The following is a 24,390-nucleotide window of genomic DNA, read 5'->3' on the forward strand; positions in this document are numbered from 1 at the left end:
CGCACAGCATTCCAATTCTCTCCATCTCCCTGGTGCCCCCAGGTCAGCCCCAAAGGCCTGGCTGCAGGCCTGTCCACTGCTGCAGGAAACATTAAGTCCCTGAAACACAGATCTCACCCAGCTGCACTTCCGCAGCTCCCCCCACTCAGCCAGCCAAGGTCGCCTGCAGGGCGGGTAGCACTGGGAGCCGACGGGCAGCTGGGTGCCAGGAGACTGCGGACACGCATGCACCCCACCTCCCCTCACTCTGTCCTACACACCACACCCCTGGGCCATAGCCACATGCTCAGAGTAAGGGACAGCTGGCTTCACCTCCACTCCAGTCAAGGACCGGCTTAAGCATTTTACAAGGATGAACTCACTTGGGACTTTGGGTGTAGCTCAGTGGTAGAGCACCTTCTTAGCCTGCACCAGGCCCTTGGTTCTATCCCCAGTAGCACCAAGGTAAAAGCTTCCCACTGCAAGAGGAGGGCAGTGCTTCTGGGCTCAGAGAGGCTGAATGCCTGGCCCTGAGTCACACAGTGGTGGCTGTCAGAGCTGGGATTTGAACTCAGGCTGCCCAGCTCCCCAGCCTGCATTGTCACACTCGATGCTGGGTCCCCAGGAGCACTCTGCTGAGAACCTGCCTTCCCTGCCTGGGTCACTCCCTGAGTTCCTCACATGGCTGCAGCTGCTTTTATCCCTGCAGCAGAAAGCAGGAGGCCAGGGGGCTGGGGGTATGGTCCTGAGCCACCCCCAGGGGTCCCCTGGTGCCTCTGCCCCTCTACACACACTGGGAAGTCACCTGGCGCCAGCTCCAAGCAAAGCTGCAGAATGAGGTCTAATTGGGCCCCACAGGGCACCCAAGGAAGCGGGGCTGGGCCAACTGGTGTCCCTGGGCCAGGCCACTGTGCAGAGGGCTGGAGGGAGGTGGCACAGGAAAAAGGACTTTGGAGGAGGTATGTGCATCTGTCCAATGGGGAATCGGTGGCCCTTCCCAAGGCCTGCACCCCAGCACCAGGCAGCTGTGGCAGGGAGCCTCTGCTCTAGGCCTGTGGCCCCATCAGAGCTACCAGAGAGGGGTCACCTCTGTTCTTCCTCTAGAGGGTCCCCATTATTCAGATGAGACAGTGGGCTCAAGGCCAGAGGAAAGGACTGTCTGGCAGCTGTGAGGAGCCTGCCTGGGCCAGGTCACCTTTGAGCCATCTGCCCATGAGTTGTTTATCTGGGCCTAGGTCCCCAGGGTAGCTCTGGAGACCTAGCGCCCTGCTCAGGTAAACAAGCCTGAGCCTGGCAACAGTTAAGCCGGAGGCCCTAACTAGGCAGCTCATTAAGGAGCAGGGCTCTGGGGTTGCCCGCCCCAGGGCCCTGGGAGAGGCTCCTCCGTGGCAGCCCAGGGAAGCAGCTAGAAGAGGTGGGATCAGGTCCCTTACCAGATCTGCCCCTTGTAACGAGGTGGCCTCAGTTTCTTCGTCTGTAAAATATACCGTATGCTAGCGCTTGATACGGCTGCTTGGGGAGTTCGTTGCCTGGGCAGATGGGTCCACGTGGCGCTCAGGCCTGGGCTGAGGTCTGCTGGCTACGCAGCTATGAAGCCGCAGCCGGAAAGGCAGCTTCGCAGCGCAGGGCCGGCCGTGCAAGAGGAGCAGGGCGTGCTGAGCGCGCCCCCTGCTGGCCGCCCCGCGCTGCCCGCGCCAGGGAGGACTGCAGCCCCTCTGTACCCCGGTTTCCCCAGATGTGAAACCAGGCGAGGGTGATGGGACAGAGTGGTGCCCCGGGAGCCCGAGTACATCCCAGGGAGGGGCTTCTTGGGCCTGGAAGTTCTCAGCAGAGGTGGGGGAATGGGGGTGGGGGAATGGAGGTGGTGGCGGGGGCTCAGCTTTCTGGGTAAAGCGGGGTCGGGGACGCTGGGAACCGCGGCTCACTCCTCTGCCCCACAGTGGACGGCTGCATTCACCGGGCCGCCGGGCCCCTGCTTACCGACGAGTGCCGGACCCTGCAGAACTGCGAGACGGGCCAGGCCAAGATCACGGGCGGCTACCGCCTACCGGCCAAGTGTGAGTCTCGACGCCCGGGCCCAGGGGAAGGCGCGGCGCGGCCCAGCCACAGTCGCAGGCGTACTTGCTAACCACAGGTGCCAGGGCCCTACCCCCAGGGCTCTGGAAGGGGCTGGAGCGCGCGAGGAGCTGCGGGCCGTGCACGTGCGCAGCAGGGCTCCATGTGCATGCAAGGGTGGGCCCTTGTCCCTCCAGCCCCCTCCAGCCCAGGAAGCCGCGGGGACAGAGACAGAGGCGCTCTGACCCCGTGCCCCCCGCAGACGTCATCCACACGGTGGGGCCCATCGCGCACGGAGAGCCCAGCGCCAGCCAGGCTGCCGAGCTCCGCAGCTGCTACCTGAGCAGCCTGGACCTGCTGCTGGAGCACCGGCTCCGCTCGGCGGTGAGGGCGGGCCGAGGGGCGGCGCGGCGCGGCGGACGGGTGCTCGGGGCGCGGAGTGACAATGTCCCTGCCCCTTCTTCCCCGCACAGGCCTTCCCCTGCATCTCCACCGGTGTGTTCGGTGAGTGGGCCCTGGGAGAAGGGCCGGGCCGTTGGCCGGGCCAGGGCGGGCTGGGCAGGAGCTAGACTCAGCGGTCCGGTCCCCACCCCTGCCCCAGGCTACCCCAACGAGGCCGCGGCTGAGGTGGTGCTGACGGCGCTGCGTGAGTGGCTGGAGCAGCACAAGGACAAGGTGGGGCCGGGTTCTTAGCGGGGCAGGCGGGGAGGTGGGCGCACAGCCCTGAGCCCGAGCCCTGAGCGGCAGGTTCGGTGTGACCGCCTCACCCAGGGCGGGAGCGGGTGCGGGCCAGGCAGGCGGGTCCCGTCCAGGCTGACCCGAGCCCGGCACAGGTGGACCGGCTGGTCATCTGCGTCTTTCTCGAGAAGGACGAGGACATCTACCGGCAGCGGCTGCCGCACTACTTCCCCATGGGTAGGTGCCCGCCCCGCCCCGCCCCGCCCCGCCCCGCCAGCCCTGGGCGGTGCTCACTCTCCTCTGCCTTCCAGCCTGAGGCTCCCGCAGCCCAGCCTGAGCAGGACTGGTAAGCAGGGCCAGGCCCCGCGTGGCCGCCTACACTAATCTGGCCACTAACACGGCTCGCCCTTGGCGCTGCGCTCGCCCCCATGCAGAGGGGGCGGCGGAGGGGCAGCCTGGGAGGCTACCGAAGCCGTGGCTCCTCTAACCTCTCTGTTCTGCCCTCAGATCCCTGTGGGCCTGCAGGACCCCACTCCCAGCTCTGAGAAGTCCCTGAAGCCTGCAGCTTGGCAAGCTGGGCCACTCCAGCTTCTCCTCAGTGTCCTGCCCCACGGGAGCCTCCAAATAAACATCGCGGTGCACTTCCCACTGGCTGAGCTCTGACTAACCCCCTGGGACGGGCGCTTGGGCTTTAGGGACTGGCCAGAGGTCTGGGTGAACCAGGAGGGTGGAGGCACAGCCAGACAGCCAGGGGCAGCAGCACTCGACATTTATTGAGGGCCTGCCCCCAAGGAGCAACTGGAGCCCTGCATGTGCTGGGGTGGGGGGTGGGCTGGGGGTGAGGGTAAAGGCAATCGCCAGGCGGTGCACAGCCAAGCTGGCCCAAGCAAAGGGGTGCAAAGCAGGCACAGACAGGGGCCTCGGGCAGGGGAAGAAGGGAAACTGGTGTGCTCTGCCTACACCTGAGGACAAAAGCCTCCCCTCCCATACCAGGTGCCTCCACCTGGGCCCAGCTCCCCTCCTGCCCTGAGCCAGCCCCATCCCACAGGCCCTGTCCTCCCAGGACTCCCCGTGTAGACCCCTGGCTGGGGGCAGGAAGCTAGGGGCCAGGGCATGGCCAGGACAGCTGGGCAGAGGTAGGCCTACAGGGGGACCTCAAATGTGGGGAGCCTGGGGCCCACTGAGGAGGCAGGGGGAGGCTTTAAAGACAGAACTCCAAGTCTCAGGACAGGTCCCCCCAGTGACCTCAAAAGTGCTCCTACTGGGAAAGCTTAGGACTGACAGGTAGAAAACTAGGGGAACCCACCAAGGGGGAAGGAGCAGCCAGGCATACGGCAGCCAGCAAGCAGGCAGCAGCAGAGCAGGGAAATGGACACACACGGCTCACTACCAGCTTCCCCTTTAATAAAACATGGAAGGTTATGTGACAGGAAAGGCAGGAGTGAATATGACCATTTACAACCACAAAAAACCTCTGTACATGTCTAGCGCCTGGCAGAGGGGAGGCAGGCGGGGAGGCAGCAGTGGCCGGCCAGCCTTATTTGTAGAGGATATCGTAGTGTCCTGGCCGGTAGAGAAGGTAGACCTTGGGCTCGGAGCCCTCGGGGAAGACGTGCGGGTTGGTGGTGCCGCCCTCGCCGCGGTCCATGTACTCCACCTGTATGGACACGCTGAGGGCCTGCGCCAGTGCGATGATGTGGATGTGGTCGCTCTCTTTGCACATGGGCTCCACCTCCTGTGGCACAGGCGCGGATCAGACCCACCGCCTGCTGCCCCACCACCACCACCACCCCGGGCAAGGGAAGAGGGAGGGGCCCGGGCAGCACCTGCTGACAGAACTCCTTGACAGTCCGCCCGCCCTCGATGAAGTGCTCGAAGAACTTGCTCTCGCGCTGCAGGTAGCCCGAGGTGAGGAGCCGCAGGTATACCACCAGGTAGTCCGAGGTGCTCTGGTCATTGAATGAGGCCAGCAGGTCGGCTACAGAGGTCTGCTTCTCCACCTGCTCGATCAGGTCCATGAACTGCCCACAGAGGGATGAAGGCCATGGTGAGGGAGGCGCAGGGCTGGACCCACCCGGCCAGCACCCCTCCCCCCAGCCAGAGCCAGGCCTGGCTCACCGTGTTGTGGAAATCCTCAATGGTGAACTCAGTGAAGCCCTGGGACACCAAGTCCTCTTTGCTCTTGGCAGACACAGCCTTGAACCTGTGGGTGGGAGGCCAGCATGGGCTCCTCAACCAGCACTGTCTGGTCTCGGACAAGATCACCCCGATTCACACACAAGCCCCAGGCAAGAGCCCAGCAGACTGGCTGACATAAGAGGGAGGAAGGAGCCCCACTTCCGCCCGCCCTCCTCACCGCTGCAGCTCCTTGCTGTCATCCAGCAGCGCCTCCAAGTGGGAGAATCCAAAAGCACGATAGAAGCAGTTTCCATCAGGCCTGGTCTTCCGGATGTAGGAGTACTTTTTGTGGAGGTCCTGTGGAGAGACAGCCCGCCCCCAGCTCCTCAACATCAGGCCAGAACTCGACAAAGGTCACACCATGGCAAGCGGCAGCTGCCACTGGCTGACCCATGCTCCTGACTCCAGCTGTGCTGATGGGAGTTGCCTGCCACCCACTTCCCAGAGTGGCCCTCAAAAGCCCCAGGAAGCTGTGCACTGACATACAAACTGGCTGCCTAAGTGACCAAAGTAGTCACCAGCCACTCTGGTCACTGCCACTGGGCTATAGGCTGTTTGCTTATAAAAATGGGCAGGGGTTGGGGTGCAGCTCAGTGGCAGACTGCTTGCCTAGCATGCGCCAGACCCTGATTCAATTCCCAGCACAGGAAAAACAGTAACAATAAAAAACGGGTGAATCTGTCCATGACCAGTGTGGCTTATCCAGTCTAACCCCAGAGAGTGGCAGGGGAGGTCAGGGCAGGGCCAGTGGCAGCTCCACCTCCAGCCAGACAGGAGGTCCCCCCAGCCCCGGCGCGCCCCAGCCCTCTCTCGCAGTGCCATTTCCAGCCCTTCCCACCCTCCTTCCCAAACTACACAGACCTTCTGCTTCTATCTCCCCACGCGCTGCCTGGCAAACAGGCCTCCCCCATCCCCGGAGTGGGCACCACCCCCATAATGACCTTTCCTTTCACACTGAGAACTTCCTCCGCCTGAGGGGTGCACTGCCCTCAGCCTTTCCTCCCAATCTGCCCCTCGGCCATGCCTGTTGCCTAAGCTGTTCCTCTACTTTGTACCAGCCCGTCCTCTCCCTTGGGCTCAAGGACATCAGTCTAGTAAGTGTGCCCTCCCCATTCTCAACTTATCTCTCCCTACTAGTTTAGACTACTTGCATATAAACAATCAGCTCAGGTCTTGCTGTAAAAAGTGAAAAAATTCACCTGGGTATGGTGTTGCACGCCTATCATCTCAGCACTTTGGGAGGCTGAGGCAGGAGGATCATAAATTCAAACCCAGCCTGGGCAATTTAGCAAGACCCTCAAAATAAAAAATTTTTTAAAAGGGCCAGGGATTAGCTCAGTGTGAAGGACCTGGGTTCACTACCTAGTACCCAAAGGCAAAAACAAGCAAAACTCAGAGCTGGGACATAACTCAGCAGTAGAGCTCTTATTTAACAAGTAGAAAGCCCCAAGCTTGATCCTCAATACCACAACCAAAAAAAAAAAAGAAAAAGAAAAAGAAAAATCTTCACATACTGCTCCAGCTATCACCCAATACTCTTCTCTGCAGCAAAACTGTTTCTGGTCTCCTCTGTAGAAGGCTACTGCTACAGCCATAGTCACAGAGGCCCTCCTAGCTTCGAGGATCAAAGCCAGCCCTCCCCAGCCTGGCCCCTCAGCAGAACTGCTGCTGCACGCCCTCTGCGTGGCTACTTCTCCTGCTGGGCTGCGCAGCCCCATCCCCTCTATGTCCGCCACCATAGCCACTGCACATTTGCACCCTTCCTCAGATGCCATGGGCACCTGCCGGGAGACAGCATGGCACACACTCAGGTTCAGTGCCCACCTGCTACGTGCACACAAGCCTGTGGGTTGTGCACCAGGTGCCTGCTCGGCCCTACTCAGGCCTGGGACAGCTTCCACCTTGGTGACATCAGTGTTGAGAATTTAAGTGACCCCAGTGTCTATCTTCACCCAAAGTGCAGTCCTGAGCTCTGCTTTGGCCCCCACACCTCTCAGCACTGGCCAGCCAAACCCAGCAGCTGCTCCTCACTCGGGTTTCCGTGGCATCGCCCAACCTGAGGGTGCTGCTGCCTTCCCCTTCCCTCTCCCTCCAGCTTCTTCCTTTCACCCAGCTCACACCCACCTGCCCCTCACCACCTAGTTCTCCCTGTCTCCTGGGCCTTGGAGTGTTTGCACCCGGGCAGTAAGACAGTAAGAGCATATCTCTCTCTCTCTCTCTCTCTCTCTCTGTCTCTCTGTCTGTCTGTCTGTCTCTCTGTCTCTCTCTCTCTCACACACACACACACACACACACACACACACACGCACACACACTCTCGCACCAGCCAGCCCCTCTCCCCACCATGCCACACTGTCCTCTTCAGGAGCACTCCCTTATCAGCTTTTCTGGTTTTTTTGTCTTTTTGAGACAGGGTCTCACTATGCAGTTCAGGCTGGCCTTGAGCTCACTTTGTAGCCCAGGCTGGTCTCAAACTCCTAACAATCCTCCTGCCTCAGCCTCCCAAGTGCTGGTATCACAGCTGGTATTACAGATGTGTGCCACCACACCCAGCAGCCTTACCAGCTTCTGTTCATAACTTAAACACCACCTATTCAGGAAGGTTTCACCTCCCACCCTTTTTTTTTTTCCATTCTTTTTTTTTTCTGAGACAGGGTCTTGCTCTGTAGTCTAGGCTGGCAATCCTCCTGCCTCAGCCCTCTGAGTGCTGGGATTACACAAGTGTGCCTTCACTGTCAGCTTCCACTCAATTTAAAACTGCAATCCCTTCCACTCCCAGGCTCCTTTTCTCACTTTACTTCTGTCTACAGCAGTACCACCTCCTGACATATCAGCCTTTTTAGCTCCCTTTTGGCTTATGTCTTTTTTTTTTTTTTGGTACCAGGAATCAAACTCAGGACTTCATGCTTGCCAGGCAGGCACTGTGTCACTGAGCTAGATCCCCAGCCCTGGCTTGTCATGCACTCTGTGCTGTAAGCTTTGAGATCAGGAGTTCTGTCAGTTTTAGGCATCACTCCATCCTGAGTACCTCACCAGCATATGGACCATAGTCCATGCTCGAAATGTTAAAATGACCAACACAGTCACTTCAAAGAAACTGAAATATTGCTACCACAGTCACTCTGAGTGCATGCTCTGCCAAGCACGCTGCAGAGTGCTAATGCCCTTCACCCTACAAATCCTCACGAGGCCTGTTCCTCAGAGCTGCTCGGGCTCTGGGGTTACCCTGTCTCACTGCCCAGGGAAGTAAGGTGGGCTCGGGCACAGCAGATAGAATGGGGCACTACAGCCACTAAGGCAGATTCCTGCAGGTGGCCAGCTCTGGATGCTCAGACATTTGCTGACCAACTCAGTGGGAAGAACCCAAGGACCATCTTGCTGGCCTACCATGACAAGGCCTGGAAACCTGCTGCAAAGAACAGGAGGAGCCTACTGCTTCCTGCACCCTCACTGCAGCACTGAGATCAGCAGCTCAGCGGCACCTCCCACCCCCAACCCAGCTCCACACCTGCCATGAACCAGGGGACACTTCTGGCCAGAGACAAGCAGAGGCTCCAAGTTCAGCGCATGGCTCCAGGCCGCACAGCTGGAGTATGGAGGCCTCCAGTCATCCCAGATCTACTGGGCTTCAAAGCTGATGCCCTCAACTGCCCTCGGGCCTGCTGTGAAAATCCCAAACACCCTGAGCAAAGGTGAGAGCAGACCATAGATCTGGGCCACAGGAGGGCTGTCTGGCCCACACATTTCTTCCCGCAGTGCTGGTATGGAAGCAGGGCCTGGACAATGCCGGGCAAGCGCTCTACCAATGAGCACACCTGGCCCCCAGCCTGACACAATGCTAAATGTGAATTAGCTGCCAACTAGTAAAAGTCAGGAATTTCATTATTTCCGGCTACTCTGGCAAAAATGGAGTGATAACACGGCTAATCCCTACTGCCATCTGGTTGCTTCTGAACTGTGGTGCCATCCTCATCTACCACCTGACCTCCTTGCAGTTTCAATCATTGGGTTACCTGTCAGGGCACTGGAAGGAAGGCCCCTCCTCCAGGCAGAAGGGTCTAAGCATCTCCGATCTTTAAGAGGAAGGTAGGAAGAGTAACATTTTCAACCAGGAGTATGGTGCATGTGTAATCCCAGCTACCCAGGAGGCTGAGGCAGGAAGATCACAAATTCAAGGCTACCCTGGGCAACTTAATAAGACCATCTCTCAGAATTAAATTTAAAAGGCCAGTGCTGTGGTGTACACTTGTAATCCCTGTGCTCTGGGAGGCTGAGGCAGAAGCACTGCAAGTCTGAGCCCAAGTCGGGTGACTTAGCTAGCTAGATTGCTAGCTAGCTAGCTATTCAGTTGACACAGGGTCTCACTATGCAATTCAGGCCCGCCTTGAGCTCACTTTGTAGCCCAGGCTGGTCTTGAACTTGCAATGATCCTCGTGCCTCAGCCTCCAGAGTCCTGGGATTACAGGCATGTGCCACCATGCCCAGCTTATTTTTTTAAAAAAGGGGGCTGGGATGAGGATGAGGGCCTGCAGATGTAGTTCAGTACAAAGGCCCTGGGTTCAATTCCTAGTACTGTGCCAAAATAATATTTTCTGAATCCCCACACTGTGCCTCCTGGATGCTGTCTGCACACCCACTGTCACACTGTGGCTTCTGCTTAGCAGACTGAGAGGTGGGAGGTCCCAGGCCTCAGCTTAAGGGGCCCATGCAGGGGCTGTGGGTCCTCTTCCCCACCACTGCCTGCCCTCCACTGTGGGACCTATCCCTGTACAACCCCTGTGGTCCCCCAGACCAGCCTGCTCAGCCCCTGCCCAGCCCACACCTGGCCCCACCCACATAAGCATTGCCTCCCTCACCTTGGCAGCCACCTTTCAGAGAGGTGTTGTCACTGTCCCTATTCTAGAGATGAGGGCACCACGGCTCAGACGCTGAAGGACCTGCCAAGGAGACAGCTGCTAAGTAGCAGTCTGGATCCGAACTGAGGCCTTCTGGAGTCCAGAGTCTGCATAATTCAAGAACTAGCAATGACAGGTGTCCCCAACACTCTTACTGCCAGAGACAGGCCTGGCAGGCCCGAGGCCAGGCTCCCACCTTGATCTTCTGTTGGTAAATGTTGTCGTCTTCAGCATACTCCTTGTACAGGACTGAAAGCTCCAGCCGCTCCGACACCAGAGGGTTCTGCACAGCAATCTGCAGGAGGCATGAACTCATCATGCTCTGGCAAGACACGGAATGACCCACGCCCAACAGCCAGATGCCTACAAAAGGGGTACTAGGCCCGTCACCCCATGACACAGTCACCTCCCACCCCCTCCGTACACTATCAGTTGCATTATCTACGGAGGAGTGACTTCCAAAGTACAGACAGAAAATAGGCTTCAGGCCTGGCTGCGGCTTCCCCTAGATGCAGATGCTGGCTATGGCTCCCTCACCCTCTTTAGCTCTCACCTCTTGCTGAATTCGGTCCTGCTGAGCCATGATAGCTTCATCATAAGCCAGACAATTAACACCTAGAAAAAAGGAGAATGCCGAGGGTTACTGTGGGGTCTGGCTACGTCCACTGCAAGCAGCTGGGCCAGGGACAAACAGTTCAGGAGGAGAGCAGGTCCGGAGTCTGAATGTGTATGTCTTACACCCTGCCCCACCCACTGTGCAATCTTGGCAAAGTCTTCCCCCTTCTGAGCTTCATTTTCTCACCATTAAAATGAGAGGGTAGGGAAGTGCAGTGACACACTTGTAGTTCCAGCTACGCACGAGGCTGAGGCAGAAGGATCACTTGAGCCCAGGAGTTTGAGACCACCCCTGAGCAATATTGTGAGACCCCGTCTCAAAAAAAAAAAAAAGAAAAGAAAAGAAAAGAAAAGGGTTGAGGGTGTAGCTCAGGGACAAAGTATGAATTTGCCTAACGTGTTGCACAGGACCTGGGTCACACACACACACACAAAGTGCATTTTCCCGGCTCTGACACTCCCTTCCTCTGTGCGTCAGTCTGGGAATGCTTTGGGGTAGGGCGGGGTCATCTCTTGGGGAAAGTAAGATGAGGAGATGGATTCCTGGGCTGATGAGAACATCCTGTGCACTGCACTTTGGAGATCTCACCCTTCACCTTCCAGCTGTCTTGGGCATTGTTAATGATGTCCACTTTGCAAATAACAAAACAAATACTGACAGAGAAAGTAACCTGCCCAAGGTCAAACTAGTAAGGAGCTGTGGTCAAACCCAGATTTATAGCCAGGCAAGTAGGTGCACACCCCAGCACTCAGGAGGCTGAGGCAGAAGTGCTTCAACAGAGCAAGACCCTATCTTAAAAAAATAAAAATAAAAAAAACTTCTCAGATTTGTCTGATTCCAATCTTTGATTTTCACCACACCACTCCTGTTATCTCACTGCAGAGCCCGTTCTTCACCTGCAAAATGGGGATAACACCACTGCACTGAACTAGCATGGTACTCATGATAGTAAGTGGACTAAGAGTCCATTAGAATCACCAAGTTGGACTAAGTCTTAAGACCCTACCCTGGGCAAGCCATTGGGGAGGGAGCAAAAGACCTAAATTCTAGTCCTCATGAGGTTTTTTGTTTTTGTTTTTTTGACACAGGACTTTGCTATGTTGCCCAGGCTGGCCATAAACTCACAAGCCTTCTGCCTTGGCCTCCCCTGAGCTGGGATTACAGGTGTGTGCCACCACACTGAGCCTGTCTCTTTCACGTATGTATGTATCTATCTACCTACCTGATCTAGATGAGAATATATGTGATCCTGAACAAGTCCCTTAAGGGTGCTTGGGTTTCCCTCCTTAGAGTGGGGTGTGTGTGCGGAATGACTTTTAAGGTCAGCCCTCTTAGGCCCTGACCATCCCAGTACCCCTGCTAAGCCTCAATCCTATGCCCTACAACAGTGCTGTCTCACCCACCCAGGTGACCTACTCAGTCCCCAGAGCCCAACTCGGGCAGAAAAGGACAGCAAGAGGTAGATGAAAGATTCATCTCAGGGTTTAAAAAACAATGCCTAGGCAGCTAGCAACGGGTTGCCAGGCCAAAATGGGGAGCTCCTGGAAAAGGAGGAAAGCACCGGAAAAGGAGGTCGCAGCCCCTCGGGCAGACAACGGCAGCACCTCCAACTCAGGCCTCCGAGGCATCCCGAGCCGCCGGGAGGATGCAGTCTGCTGGGCCTGACCTCGGCCTCCTCCTGACAGCGAGGCGCGAGGCGGCAGGACTCTGGGCGCCGCGAGTGTGGCCGGCGCCGAGAGCCCGGGCGCGGGGAGGAGCGGCCCAGGCCCCGCCCCGCGAGTGCCCGGGAACAGCCGCGGCCTCGGCTGCCCCGCCCGCCCGGGGGTCGCGGCGGCCGCGGCTCTTTCCATTGTGAGGGGGAGGGGAGGCGGCGGAGGCGTGAAGGGGCCGTCCGCACGCTTCGCTCCTTTCTGGCTACCCTGCCTGCCCGACCTCCTTGCGAACAGCTGACAGGCCTCGCCCCCACTAGCCCGGGACGGACATCGCCCCTCCGTCTGTACCTTCGGAGTCGCTGCCCAGCGGCTCCTGCTTCTGCTGCTGAGGTTCCTCCGCCGCCATCTTTAAACAGCGCCGCACTGCCGACCGCTTCCGGGTTACTAAGTGCCCTCCTCCCGGAAGTGAGCCCATCCTCGCAGCCCCTCCTTGGCAACGCCCTTGGCAACGGGATACCCTCAGCAGTGGTAAACTGACAGGTGCCCAGCGCTATGGCAGTCACAGGCCTGTGTGCCTGAGGCTCTGTGAGAGACAGGCTCGCTTCAACCCGAACGACTGTTGCTGGGCTTCAAATTCCTAGGCTCCCAAAGGTCCCAGTAGTGATAAAAAACCTCCTAGAGCCAATTCTGTTTTCTGTTCACTGGAGTTTGAAACGTGGGCGGTGCTATTGAGATTAGTAGGAAGATTCCACACTCGTTGCTCCCAATTGTACCTGCAGTGCAGAACATGGGGCCAGCAGACAGGAAATGGTGCCACCATCCTGACATCCCTGGGTGTCCTGACCTCAGCCTTGCTGCTTTTTACCCCCTACTCCTGAGGTTTGTGGTCCAGCAGGAAAAACATCCCTCTTGGTGTCAAGACCAAAGCCTTAGACATAACTTTGGGCCCTGTGTCCTAGTAGTGAAAAAACAGACTCCTTTTAAAAAGCAGTGCTGGGGATGTAGCTCAGTGGTAAAGTACCCCTGAGTTTGACTACCCAATACCTCCAAAAAATAAAAAAGACAAAGCCATGAGTGTCAAAGGTGCTGTTGTCAGTGAACCTTCTTGTGACCCTAGTCCTTCAGCACTCAAGGAGGCTGAGCCTGAGCTCCATTCAGGTCCCTCAACAGGGAAGGGCAGGCACTGCAACAGGACTGAACGTTTTGGTTGGTCTCCACCAGTACCGGAGCAGGTGTGGCTGAGCTCCCCACATAGCCTACCTTGGCCTTTTCACAGCAAGGGTACAAATGGCAAATCTGTGGCCCAGCACCATGGCAGATGACTATTGGCTCATTGGGCCTTTGGGTTGCTTGCTTCCAAATTCAAGAAAACAAAAGGCCCATCATATGACTATCAAACGGTTCATTCCTTTCCTCTATTTTAACAGTGAAATTAATATCTGCTAATGAGATGTGCAATCAGCAGGAGAGAATGGGTATTACCTAATGAGGGGCAAAGACAGCTAATGACAGACATGATTTCTATCTGGCCTTTTAAATCTTGAAAAGCACTATAAAACATTCCATCCCGGGCCCCCTTACCCGGATTAAGGAGTCTACATAGGGTGGCTGGGGTTGGGACTAAGGCAGAACAGGGAACAGCTGCTGTGGAGATGAAAGGGGGTCCATGTGAGGCTTTGATGTCCACACCAAGGTAGTGACTCTCTCACTCCCAGGGCCTGGGGTTTGACTGATCCAAACCCTCACAGGGCCTGTAAATGGGGTGCTCTCTCTCTACTACTGCCCAGTGCCACCCCCGTTTCCATTTTGTCGGACAGAATGGAAAGGACATAGCCAGAGGGAAGCTTCGGCTCTGAATCCAGCCCCAGGATGGCCAACTGTTGCCTGGCTTTTTTCTTTTCTTTTTTTTTTTTTTTGAGATAGGATCTCACTGTGCAGTTCAGGCTGGCCTTGAGCTCACTTTGTAGCCCAGACTGGTCTCGAACTCACAACAATCCTCCTGCCTCAGCCTCCCAATTGCTGGTATTACGGACATGCGCCACCACGCCTGGCTTAATAACTGTTCTTTTATCCCCATTCCATCCATCCTGTTATGATTTCCATATTAGGGCTTTGATTCTCTATCCTCAAACATTTAAAACCCACCTGCAAATTTGCCAAGAGTCAGAATTGGACAACTCCAGGCATCTCTGCCTCCCAGTCTGCCACCCCATACAACTAGTCACGCGCTGTTGGCCCTGGCTGTAGAGGGCTTGTAGCAAAATAGCACATGCTGGGTATGGTGATGCATACCTGTAATCCCAGCACTCAGAAGGCTGTGAGTTTGAAGTCAGACTGGGCTACCTAGAGAATTCAAGGCCAGCCTAAGCCACACAGCAAGATCCTGTCTAAAAAAAAAAAAGGCAGCATAAGTGGGTGGGTTCAGGCTTCTTGCTGATAATAGTCACAAAAAAATGACAGGCAAAAGCTATAGAACCAGCATGTTACAAGTGCCTCCTCACACACTGTCCTGCTGACTGGAAGCCTGACATCAATGTCCATAGGATTCTGTTGGGGTAGGAGAAAGGAAGAGGGCCCACACTGAGACCAAAGGCTGAGACCTCAGCTACAGAGGAAGTTTACAGAGCTGCTGGCTCTGGAGCCACCCAGCCACTTCTATCCGAGGTAAGGGTGTGAGCAGACTGGGTGAAAGTGACAAGGACCTGGCACCAGTGCCACCACAGCTATAATCCTCACAGGAGCCATGGTCTCCAAAGCTGGGCCAAAGTGCTCCTTTCCAGGGCAGGCTTGGGAGGCAGACAGACACCTACAAGGCAGGAGTAGGGTACACCTGCCTTCCAGATGACTCTGGAGCTGCTGCTGTTTTACACACCATGGCCTGTAGCTAACCAGCCAGCCAAAAAACTGGTGTCTTGGGAGGCTGTGGCTGCTGCAGAGGCCAGGCTGATAGAGCTGAGCAGGGCAGTCCCCTGGGTTGTGACAGTTGGTCACCTGTAGGACTCAGGCCACCTGAGGCAGGAAGCAAGCAGAGGAGGGGCAAGGCTAACACAGGGAACTTCCCCCTTAAAACCCACACACACTGTTAGGGTACTCATGCTCCTGTAAATGACTTACAGTCCGTTCACTAGATGTTGCTGAAGGTCCAATCAGTTGGTGCCACCCACATCCAAGGGCCAATGCATTACTTATCGCCAGTGTAACAAATCACCACAGACTCAATGGTTTAAAACACATTCATTGTCTTATAGCTGTGGAAATCAGAAGTCTGGGTTTCACTGGACTAGTCAAGTGCAGGCAGGCTGCATTCTTCTCCGAGAACCCAAGGGAGAACCTGCTTCCCACTCCGCACATTGGCAGAATTGTGTCTACTACAGCTATGGTTCCGATAGCCTTGCTGGCTGTAAGTGGAGGCGGGATTTCTAGCTTCTAGAAGCCACTGCATTCCTTGGCTCATGGCCTACTTCCTTCATCCTCAAAGACAGCAAGAACAAGCCAGGTCCCTGGAAGGTCAGAGCTGGTGATCACACTGGGCCTCTTCAAATAATCCAGAATAATCTCCTGTGTCAAGGTCCTTAGCCTTAATGACATCTGCAAGATTGCCTTTGCCAAGAAAGATAACCTCTTCCCAAATGCCAGAGATTACAGCTGCAGCACATTCTGCCCGCCACATTATCTTCATTTTGTAATCCTAAAAACCGAGGCTCAGAGTGACTAGAGGGCAGCCTGAGGTCATACCTTACATGGTTGGGCAGCCTCCCTCCGAGCCTGCCGTCGCCAGGTCCACTGGTGCTGATGCTACAGTGTGCCATCTCAGCAGCCTCCCTGCCCAGCAGGCACATTGGGGGCATCCAGCCAGGGGAGCATGCTGTTTGGGGCATGAAGCTTTGTTTCTTGTATAGAGTTGTTCCGGGCCCTGACTTGGTTGGGGACGAGAGGGCAGCGGAAGGTGACTAGATTTCAGGCCACACTGAGGCCTGAGGTTGGTGTTCAAATGTGACAGGTCATCGGAACTCTAAGCCCTCCTTCCGGTCTTGAAGCCTGTCACCCCCACCTCATCCACATGTGCTACCAGGCCTGCCAGGTGTGGGAGAAAATGCGCTGCAGGGGCCGCAGGGCTCACTGAGTGTTCTCGGACCAAGGTCTGAAGGACTTGCCTGTAGCCACTGGCTTCCCACCAGCGGGGACAGTGACTCAAAACAGAGGTTTTGGGGGGTGAGAACAGTTTCCTGGGGACGAGGCACTGTCACTCATGCCTTTGGGTTCTAGGGACACAAAAGTGGGAGATAAATCCTTGGCAGGGCGGTGGAGTTACCATAGAAACTCACAGATAACTCTTCCACTGCCACATCTTTGCTGTGCGGCAGGCACCCCCACGGCTCTGAGATCTATACATAATCTGTGCTCACAGCCAGAGGAAAGCAAGCCCAAGGCAGCCTGGGGCCAGGCAGCTCAAACCTTTCCTCAGAAGTAGAGACAGGTCCAAATAGCCTGTGGCCCACTCAGCTCCCCACCACAGGGCATCTCCCCACAGGGAGTCAGGGAGCAAGAAAGGGGGTGACCCTGAGGTATGAGAGGAGGCAGCTCTGCTACATAATGGCGCTAGAAAGGCACCTACCGGTGGCAGATGGAAGCCCCTTGCTCAGCACCCCAGCCTGCCCTGGGCCAGCCCTGCAGATCCGACATAAGCACTCCCTCTCTCTCCCTGCCCAGCTTCTAACCTGGCACACTTGATGGTATTCTCCAACCCCTCTGGATGATCAGCTTAAGCAGTTCCCTCAAGCCTAGCTTCTCCACAGCCCTCCCATAAACCCCGCTCCTTGGGCTGAACTGTGGCCCCTCTAGGGAGACAGCCAAGGAGAGGCCCTGAGTCCCTCTCCACCCTCAGGAAAAACGCCACAGGCCATGCCTGAGCTTGCTGCACCCAGATCCCAGAGCCATCCCGGGGTACCACATGGAAAGGCCAGAAACGACCACGGGGGACAAGCTCCACCTGCTGCTTCCGCAAAAAGCAGCCAGCCAAACAGTGTCTGTTGGACACCTGGGGCCTGAAGCCGACCACGCCCCTCAGCACTTGCCTGCCACCTTGTCCACTGTTCCAGCCCCAGGCATCCGGGCAGCCTTAGATACTGGGGAATACTGAACCTACTTCTGCTCGGCAATTAACCAAGTCACTCAGCAAAGACAAAAGGGAGAGATGAGGACATGTCATCCTCCAGGGGAGGCTGGCAGGTCAGGGTGCTGTTCCTCCCAGACCATGAGGGCTCTGGCTCGGCGTGCAGCACTTCACACATACAGCCGTACTCAAAAGACCCCTGAATACCACTGGTACAAATCACCAAGGAGATGCAAATTCCCCAGTCAAGAAGGGGAGGCTGGGCCGGGGATATAGCTCAGTGGCACCACGCCTGCCTGGCAAGTACGTCCTGAGTTCGATTCCTGGTACCAAAAAATAATTTTTTTTTTTTTCTCCTATCGAGAATCGAACTCATGACCTTGCACTTGCCAGGCAGGCACTGTGCTGCTGAGCTAAATCCCCAGCCCCCGAAAAAATAAAAAATTAAAAAGAAAAAAAAAAGGGGAGGCAGCCGGGCATTGTGGCACATGCCTGTAATCCCAGCACTCAGGAGGCTGAGGCAGGAGGATCGTTGCAAGTCTGAGACCAGCCTGGGCTACAAAGTGAGCTCAAGACCAGCCTGAACTGCACAGCGAGACCCTGTCTCAAAAAGACAAAAAAAAAAAAAAGGGCAGGGGGAGGCAAGCTGAGCATGGTGGCACAAGCCTATAATCCCAACACTCACTCAGGAGGCTGAGGCAGGGAAATACTAAGTTCCAGCCTGGCCTGCACAACTTAAAGAGACTAAAAAGTAAAAAGGGATGAAAATGTAGCTGCATAAAAGGGCCTGAATTCGGGGCTGGGGATTTAGCTCAGCGGCAAAGCGCCTGCCTGGCAAGCGCAAGGTCGTGAGTTCGGTTCCTGGTACCAGAGAAAAACCAAAAACCAAAAAAACAAACAAACAAACAAAAGGGCCTGAATTCAATTCTCAGCACCATGGCAGGGAGGGGAAAGCCAACTGCCTGGCAAGTGCAAGGTCGTGAGTCCCGGTACCAGAAAAAAAAAATAAAAAAGCCAAGAAGAGCTGAGTATTAGCTCAGTGGTGTTGACTGCTTGCCTAGCATGAATGAGATCCTGAGGTCAATCCCTAGCACCACGAAAACATTTTTAAAAAGAAAAAAAAAGCAAGATACTACTTACAAAGTACCCCACCTCCTAACCAGGAAAGTCGGTACCTAAAACAGACCTCCAGAGAAAACAAGGAATGCTGGGTTGGCTTCTAGTTGCAGAACCAGCCCTGTGGGATAAAACATGCACACAGACATATATCACTGAGCTTGGCATAGCCATGGGAGCAGGAGAATATGCACAAGAAAGGCTGCCCAAAGCCAGGCATGGTGATGCAATCCTGTAATCCCAGCACTTGGGAAGCTGAGACAGAAGGATCACCCTTGAGTTTGAGGCTAGCCTGGGCTACGTGAGTTGAAGGCCAGCCTAAACTGCATAGCAAGACCTGTCCCAAAACACTGAAAAGAAAAGCTGTCCAATGTAAACATGGTTTATTTTTTCCAAGAGCTCCAACCCTTTTCACTTTTTGAGACAGGGTCTCACTAAGCTGCCCAAGCTGGGCTCAAATTTCCCACCCTCCTGCCTCAGCCTCCCAAGTAGCTGGAATTATAGGTATGTGCCACCAGGTGGCTCCAAAACCATTTAAATGCAGGAAGCATGCAAGGAGTTTAGCTGAGGCACACACAACCTACCACAGGTGCCAGGACCTGCAGCCAACCTGGCTTTCCTCTCTACCCCTCCACCCCAGAATCATCCTTAGCTCACTTGTGGAAACAAGAAACCAGGCAGGAGGCACAGTGAGTTTTGGAACCAAGGTTTAAATAGATTTTATTGTTACAGGTGGGGGGGCACCAAGCAGGGCCAATGTATGTGGTCCCAGACATCACCGTGAAGATATCGAGAGGTCATGATTGCAGAAAAGCTGACTGGAATTGAACGACATGATCCAGGGGAGCTGTCTGGAATGCAGGAGACATGATCTGGACGGACAGCAGGGTGGTCAGGGAAAGGGGAGGACATCCCCCTTCATTCTCGCTTCTTGTAGCTCTCCAGGTGTGACAGGACCCAGCCCGCCGGCAGGAGGAAACACAGGAAGCAGGAGGTAAGCCCAATGACGACATCCTACACAGAGCACAAGGAAGGATTCCCCAGTGTAAGTACCCCCAGGGGGCCACAGTGTAACATCCCCACATTAAAGGAAACCCACATGGTAGAGCAGGTGCCTAGCACACCTAACCTCTGGGTTCTATCTCCTGCACCAAAACAATAAAACCCACACTTTAAGAAGAGGGGCCAGGGATATAGCTCAGTGGTACAAGTGCCTGCCTGGCAAGTGCAAGGTCCTGAGTTTGATTCCCGGTACCAAAAAACAAACAAACAAGAAAACCCACAATCAAACAAACAAAAAAAAGAGAAAGGCTTTTACAAATGGGAGGACCTGGATTCAGTCCCCAGCAGTGCAGAAACAACAAAACCAAAGCAGAAAAGGAGCTCAAGGTGTAGCTCCTTTTTGTAGATACAAAAAAAAAAAAAAAAAAAAAAAAATCAGCTGGGCTTGGGGTCACACCCCTGTAATCCCAGCACTTAGGAGGCTAAGGCAAGACAATCACCGAGTTCAAGGCCAGCCTGGGCTACAAAGTAAGACCCTGTCACACACACACACAAAGGAGGGGACATTATAGAGCCAAGATCCATCGCAGCCTTGATGTAGCAGTCAGTTACAGGGATGGGGACAAGCACCTGGAATGTGGGGCAGCCTAGTGTACAACTGAGGCAGCAATCACATGATAAAGGACAACAAGGATTTAAACCTATTTTCAAACTGGTCTGTTGAGACTTGGAAATCCTGTACAGGTCAATAACTCTAAAACCAGATCTCCCTTCATCTGAAAGTCTCTCCCTCACAGAAGGTGATGGCGTACACCTCTAATTTCAACAACTCTGGAGGCTGAGGCAGGACGACAGCAAGTTCAAGGCCAGCCAGAGCAACTTAGCGTGAGCCACAACTTAGCATGAGCCTATTAAAAATCAAAAAAGGGAGCTGGGCACAGTGGCACACACCTTTAATCCCAGCTCTTGGGAGGCTGAGGGAGGAGGACTGTGTTCAAGGACAGCCTGAGATACTTAGTAAGTTCAAGGCCAGCTGAACTATATAGTGAGACCCTGTCTCCAAAACAAACAAAAAACTTTTTTTTTTTTTTTTTTGCACTTAGGAGGCTAAGGCAAGAGGATCACCAAGTTCAAGTTCAAGGGCTACAAAGCAAGACCCTGTCTCACACACACACACACACACACACACACACACACACGAAGGAGGGGACATTATAGAACCAAGGTCCATCGGGGATTGAACTCACTACCTCACACTTGCCAGGCAGGCGCTTGCGCCACTGAGCTATATCCCCAGCCCCTACAAACAAAAAACTTTTAAAAACCACCAAAACCAGGGTCAGGGATATAGCTCAGCAGCACAGCGCCTACCTGGCAAGCACAAGGTCCTGAGCTTGATTCCCAGTACCAAAAACAAAACAAAATAAAAACCAACAAAACCAACAAACAAGAAATAAAGGGTTGGACATACAGCTCAGTACAAAGGCCCTGGGTTCAATCCCCAGTACTGTAAAAAAAATAAATAAATAAGAAAGATAATAAAAACTGCAAGCAGTGACACATGCTTGTAATTCAGCAGTTTTGGAGGCTGAGCCAAGAGGGCTAGAAATTCAAGTCCCACCCATGCACCTTAGCAAGACTCTGCCAGAAAATAATAAAAAAGAGTTGGGGATGCAGCTTATACAAAGGCTCTGGGTTCAATCCCCAGTACCAGTAAAAATAATAATTTTGAAAAGGGCTAGGGCTATAATTAAATTGTAGAGCACTTGCCTACATGCAGAAGGCCCTAGGTTCAATTCCAAACATCACAAAAACAAAACAAAAAGACCTTTCTCTGCCCACTCCTCCAGCACTAGTCAACCTTTGGAGCCAGGGATGACTTTTTACAGCTAATACTATGTTCCTCCCAAGTACTAGTTAAGATCACAGAGTAAGTTAAAGAAACCAGCCTCGCCTTCAAATTCTCACCTTAAGTGTGCTCCTAAATCTCACCTTGTTACCATGAAATAGAGATAACCACACTTCTCCTCAGGGTCACTGAGAGGCCTGAGATCAGCACAGCACTGCCAGCAGGGTGCCAACCACCCACCAGGAACTTGGTAAAGCAAATGGAAATTGTCGTGGTTATCATTATCTTTCTGTGTTGCAGCGCTGGGGATCAAACCCAGGGCGTCATGTGCGCAAAGCATGTACTCTACCACTAAGCTACACTTCGGAGCTCCTTTTCTGCTTTGGTTTTGTTGTTTCTGCACTGCTGGGGACTGAATTCAGGTCCTCCCATTTGTGCTAAGCAAAGGCTCTACCACTAAGTTAAACCCCAACCTTTTTTTCTTTTGGTGGTACTGGGAATTGAGCCCTGGAGTCATCACACTGAGCTCCATCCTCAGCCCTGTTTAGTTTTTGAGACAAGACTCTCTCTAAGTTCTCCAGGCTGGTGTCTCCTCCTGCCTCTGCCTCTTCAATAAATGGGCCTGAATAAATGGGATTACAGTACCAGCCTCAGCCTCCTTCACACCTTTGCAAACAGGCAGGTGCTGTACCTGACTTATCATCGTTTCCTCAGTCACAGAGCTCTCTGGCTCTGCTCCTAACCCAAAGCCCACGAACCTGGATTCTTATGATCTGCATTCACGGTCAAGCTCTGCCACTGAGGCAGATCTATAAAAGCTCCAAATTAGTCAGAGTTGTCATTAAAAGCTAAACGCTCTTCCACCTGTGAGAATCACAAGGACCCGTGGGGTCTTCTTGCCCCCTCCCTACTACTCCTAAGCAGCGGTAAGCACCACTCTCGTCGCCCGCCGTCGTCAGCCATCCCCTAGTGAAGGGTAAGCCACAGGGCAGGAGACCTCGGGCTGCGCGCTCGGGGTCGCACGGCGAGTAAGCGTGCCACCCGAAGCCTGGGGCTTTGGGGACGAATGTGACGCAGTCCCCTGGCCCGCGCCCTCCAGGAAGGCCCACAGCAACACCGCTGCCCCCGCTACGCTGCATCTCCGGAGGTGCAGGGCGCTCTCCGGGCCGTCCAGCGTCCGGCGCCGCGCCTGTCCCAGCCCGGCCCGGCCCGGTCCTCACCATGGTCCCGAGCGGGTCCTGCGGCGGCTTGGAATGCACCTGGGCACGCGGCACTGGGAGCCTCCGGGCCGGGCCTGTCAGACCCCTCAGCAGCAGCGGCGTCAAGAACGACATAACGGCACGGTCTAGACCACCAACCGCGGCCAGCCGCAGCCCAAGGTCAAGAGGGAAAGATGGCTGCGCCCGCCGGAAGTTCAGGAGCTAGGCAGGCCAGGAAACTGGGGCCCGGAAGTCTCTCGGAAACGACGCAAAGATACGTCTCCCGCCCGCTCCTGGCTGGTTCGGGCGCGTTCTTCAAGACAGCCAATCGAAGCCGTCCTACCTGAGCAAGGCGTAGAGGGGCGTTCTTTTGGTTATGTCCCGCCTTCAAAGCGACCTGTCTCCGTGAGTGACATCTATTCTACCCAGTCATATAACCGAGAAGTATAAGGGTAGTTGTTCTCTCCTCTCTCCTCAGAGGTCTCTCCACCAGGACTTCCTTCGTTTCTGATCTGCACCGTTGCCTCTAACTTCATAGCTGAACTCCCTTCACCTGTTACACGCGTTCCAGTTCCAGTCTCCATGCATGGCAGCCAACTTCCGTTCTCCTTCCCTCCCTTCCTTCGTCCTTTCTTTTTGAGACAGTCCCAGGCTGGCCTTGAATTCACTGTCTGTCGCCGAGGATAGCCTGGAACTCAGAGCGATCCTGCCTCAGCCTCTTGAGTGCTGGGATTACAGGCCTTGTGGCCCCATGCCCAGCTTTTTCCTATCTTTCTTTACCCACCTCTCCCCTCCTCCCATCTTGCTTTTCTAACTAATATCTGATCTAGTCAGTCACTTTCACTGCCTCCCTATTGCTTTCTACACGAGTTCCAGTTCCTGGATATCACTTTCCAGCCAGAATTGGAGGGAACAGCTCTGGAAAGCTGGGTGACCTGCTCAAGGTCATGCAGCCAAAGGCTGCCGAACAGGGCAAGTCTCTCTGCTCCAAAAACTTCTTTTCAAGGTTGGGGGTCAACTCCAGGCTTCCAGGACGCTAGGCAAGTGTTTTATCACTGAAGTATGCTCCGGTCTAACACTTATACTTTCAACCACCACATAAGATGCTGCAGTTTCCAGAAGCTCGAGTCCTTTGGGTTTTTGTTTTTGCTAGCTAAGTTTAGCTATGTATAGTAATTCAGGCTGGCCTCAAACTCACAGTAATCCTCCTACCTAAGCCTCACAAGTGCTGGGATTGCAGGTATGCACCACCTTCCCCAGCCAGAAGCTCCAATTTTTTTTTTTCCTTCTGTCTTTTTTTAGGGGAGCGGGGGTGTTCTGGTACAGTGAATCGAACTCACGACCTCGCGCTTGCCAGGCAGGCACTGTGCCGCTGAGCTAAATCCCCAGCCCCTGGCCTTGAGCTTACTTTATAGCCCAGGCTGGCCTCGAATTCGCAATGACCCTCCTGCCTCAGCCTCCCGAGTACTGGGATTATAGGCGTGTGCCACCACGTCCAGCCAGAAGTTCCAGTTTTGACACTGAGGTCAAAGACTTTGGCAAGAGGAGGGGTGTGGTGTGCTGGCAACAGACTGGGAAACAGGAGCTTTGAAAGAGAAACCTCAGCCCCTGGGGGCTGGATCACACAAAGGTGGCAATGGGCCCAGGGTCCTTGAAGGCAAACTGTACCTCAATTTTCTCTGGAGAGATGTTCCCAAGTCTCAAGCTAACCTGGCTCCCTCTTCACGCCCCCACCCACCTTGTCTACCCCATTTGGAAGTATTTTGATGTCTAGCAGTCTTAACCAGGGCCACCCCACAGCCACCAGGCCCCATGCTCTTGCCTTATCCTGGACCCTGGCAAATAGCCCAGAACAGATGCACAGTACTGGGAGGCAGGTGCCAGCTGCCTGCCACTGGGAGAAAGGGGTGAGAGGACCTGCTGTTGCCCTGCTCGGCTTGTCTGGTGCACTGAAATAACGGAGTAACTCCCAGGTGACAGCAAGTAAGGCAACTGGCCTGGGTATACTTTAGAGCTCCTTGGACCAATGCCCAAAGGGTTCAGGAGGGGTCATGGAAG

General features: G+C 54.8%; 3 protein-coding genes and 1 long non-coding RNA gene across 6 annotated transcripts in view; 1 reads left to right on the forward strand and 3 right to left on the reverse strand.

Annotated features, from left to right (window-relative positions):
* Macrod1 (MACRO domain containing 1) overlaps positions 1-3,360 on the forward strand; it is a 140,043-nt gene extending 136,683 nt beyond the window's left edge. For 2 of the 3 annotated variants that reach the window (XM_005384649.2, XM_005384651.2), the window contains 6 exons: positions 1,920-2,036; positions 2,297-2,418; positions 2,508-2,538; positions 2,636-2,709; positions 2,868-2,949; positions 3,220-3,360. In XM_005384649.2, coding sequence (XP_005384706.1) covers positions 1,920-2,036; positions 2,297-2,418; positions 2,508-2,538; positions 2,636-2,709; positions 2,868-2,949; positions 3,220-3,257 — 464 coding nt within the window. In that variant the 3' untranslated portion in view covers positions 3,258-3,360. Of the gene's footprint in view, positions 1-1,919; positions 2,037-2,296; positions 2,419-2,507; positions 2,539-2,635; positions 2,710-2,867; positions 2,950-3,023; positions 3,059-3,219 lie in introns of all 3 variants that reach the window. The other variant, XM_013513963.1, reaches the window with a different exon arrangement.
* A 735-nt stretch (positions 3,361-4,095) lies between these two features.
* Positions 4,096-12,508, reverse strand: Otub1 (OTU deubiquitinase, ubiquitin aldehyde binding 1). The gene is made up of 7 exons (XM_005384653.2): positions 12,402-12,508; positions 10,339-10,400; positions 9,982-10,080; positions 5,069-5,187; positions 4,831-4,915; positions 4,539-4,733; positions 4,096-4,447 (listed from the first exon to the last, which is right to left on the reverse strand). The coding sequence occupies exons 1-7, from the start codon at positions 12,457-12,459 to the stop codon at positions 4,250-4,252; spliced, it is 816 nt and encodes a 271-aa protein (XP_005384710.2). The 5' UTR covers positions 12,460-12,508; the 3' UTR covers positions 4,096-4,249.
* Positions 7,590-9,975, reverse strand: LOC106148458. The gene is made up of 2 exons (XR_001233909.1): positions 9,747-9,975; positions 7,590-8,963 (listed from the first exon to the last, which is right to left on the reverse strand). It is a non-coding gene; the product is annotated as an uncharacterized LOC106148458 (long non-coding RNA).
* A 6,464-nt stretch (positions 12,509-18,972) lies between the features above and the next one.
* On the reverse strand, positions 18,973-22,567 carry LOC102024691 (cytochrome c oxidase subunit 8A, mitochondrial). The gene is made up of 2 exons (XM_005384654.2): positions 22,354-22,567; positions 18,973-19,296 (listed from the first exon to the last, which is right to left on the reverse strand). Exons 1-2 carry the CDS (start codon positions 22,465-22,467, stop codon positions 19,201-19,203), a joined length of 210 nt encoding a protein of 69 aa, XP_005384711.1. The 5' UTR covers positions 22,468-22,567; the 3' UTR covers positions 18,973-19,200.
* Between the last annotated feature and the right edge of the window lie 1,823 nt (positions 22,568-24,390).

Source organism: Chinchilla lanigera, unplaced genomic scaffold (genome assembly GCF_000276665.1).
Source record: "Chinchilla lanigera isolate Chin_1 unplaced genomic scaffold, ChiLan1.0 scaffold00021, whole genome shotgun sequence".
NCBI lineage: Eukaryota > Metazoa > Chordata > Mammalia > Rodentia > Chinchillidae > Chinchilla > Chinchilla lanigera.

What these genes read in the sequence shown, in the direction of transcription:
- LOC102024691 (XM_005384654.2), bottom strand. Translation starts at nt 22,467, where the DNA reads ATGTCGTTCTTGACGCCGCTGCTGCTGAGGGGTCTGACAGGCCCGGCC. An exon ending in AGGACCCGCTCGGGACCATG is followed by an intron (nt 19,297 to 22,353) that starts GTGAGGACCGGG and finishes TGCTCTGTGTAG; the next exon opens with GATGTCGTCATTGGGCTTAC.
- Otub1 (XM_005384653.2), bottom strand. Translation starts at nt 12,459, where the DNA reads ATGGCGGCGGAGGAACCTCAGCAGCAGAAGCAGGAGCCGCTGGGCAGC. An exon ending in AGGACCGAATTCAGCAAGAG is followed by an intron (nt 10,081 to 10,338) that starts GTGAGAGCTAAA and finishes TGCCTCCTGCAG; the next exon opens with ATTGCTGTGCAGAACCCTCT. An exon ending in GACAGCAAGGAGCTGCAGCG is followed by an intron (nt 4,916 to 5,068) that starts GTGAGGAGGGCG and finishes TCCCACCCACAG; the next exon opens with GTTCAAGGCTGTGTCTGCCA.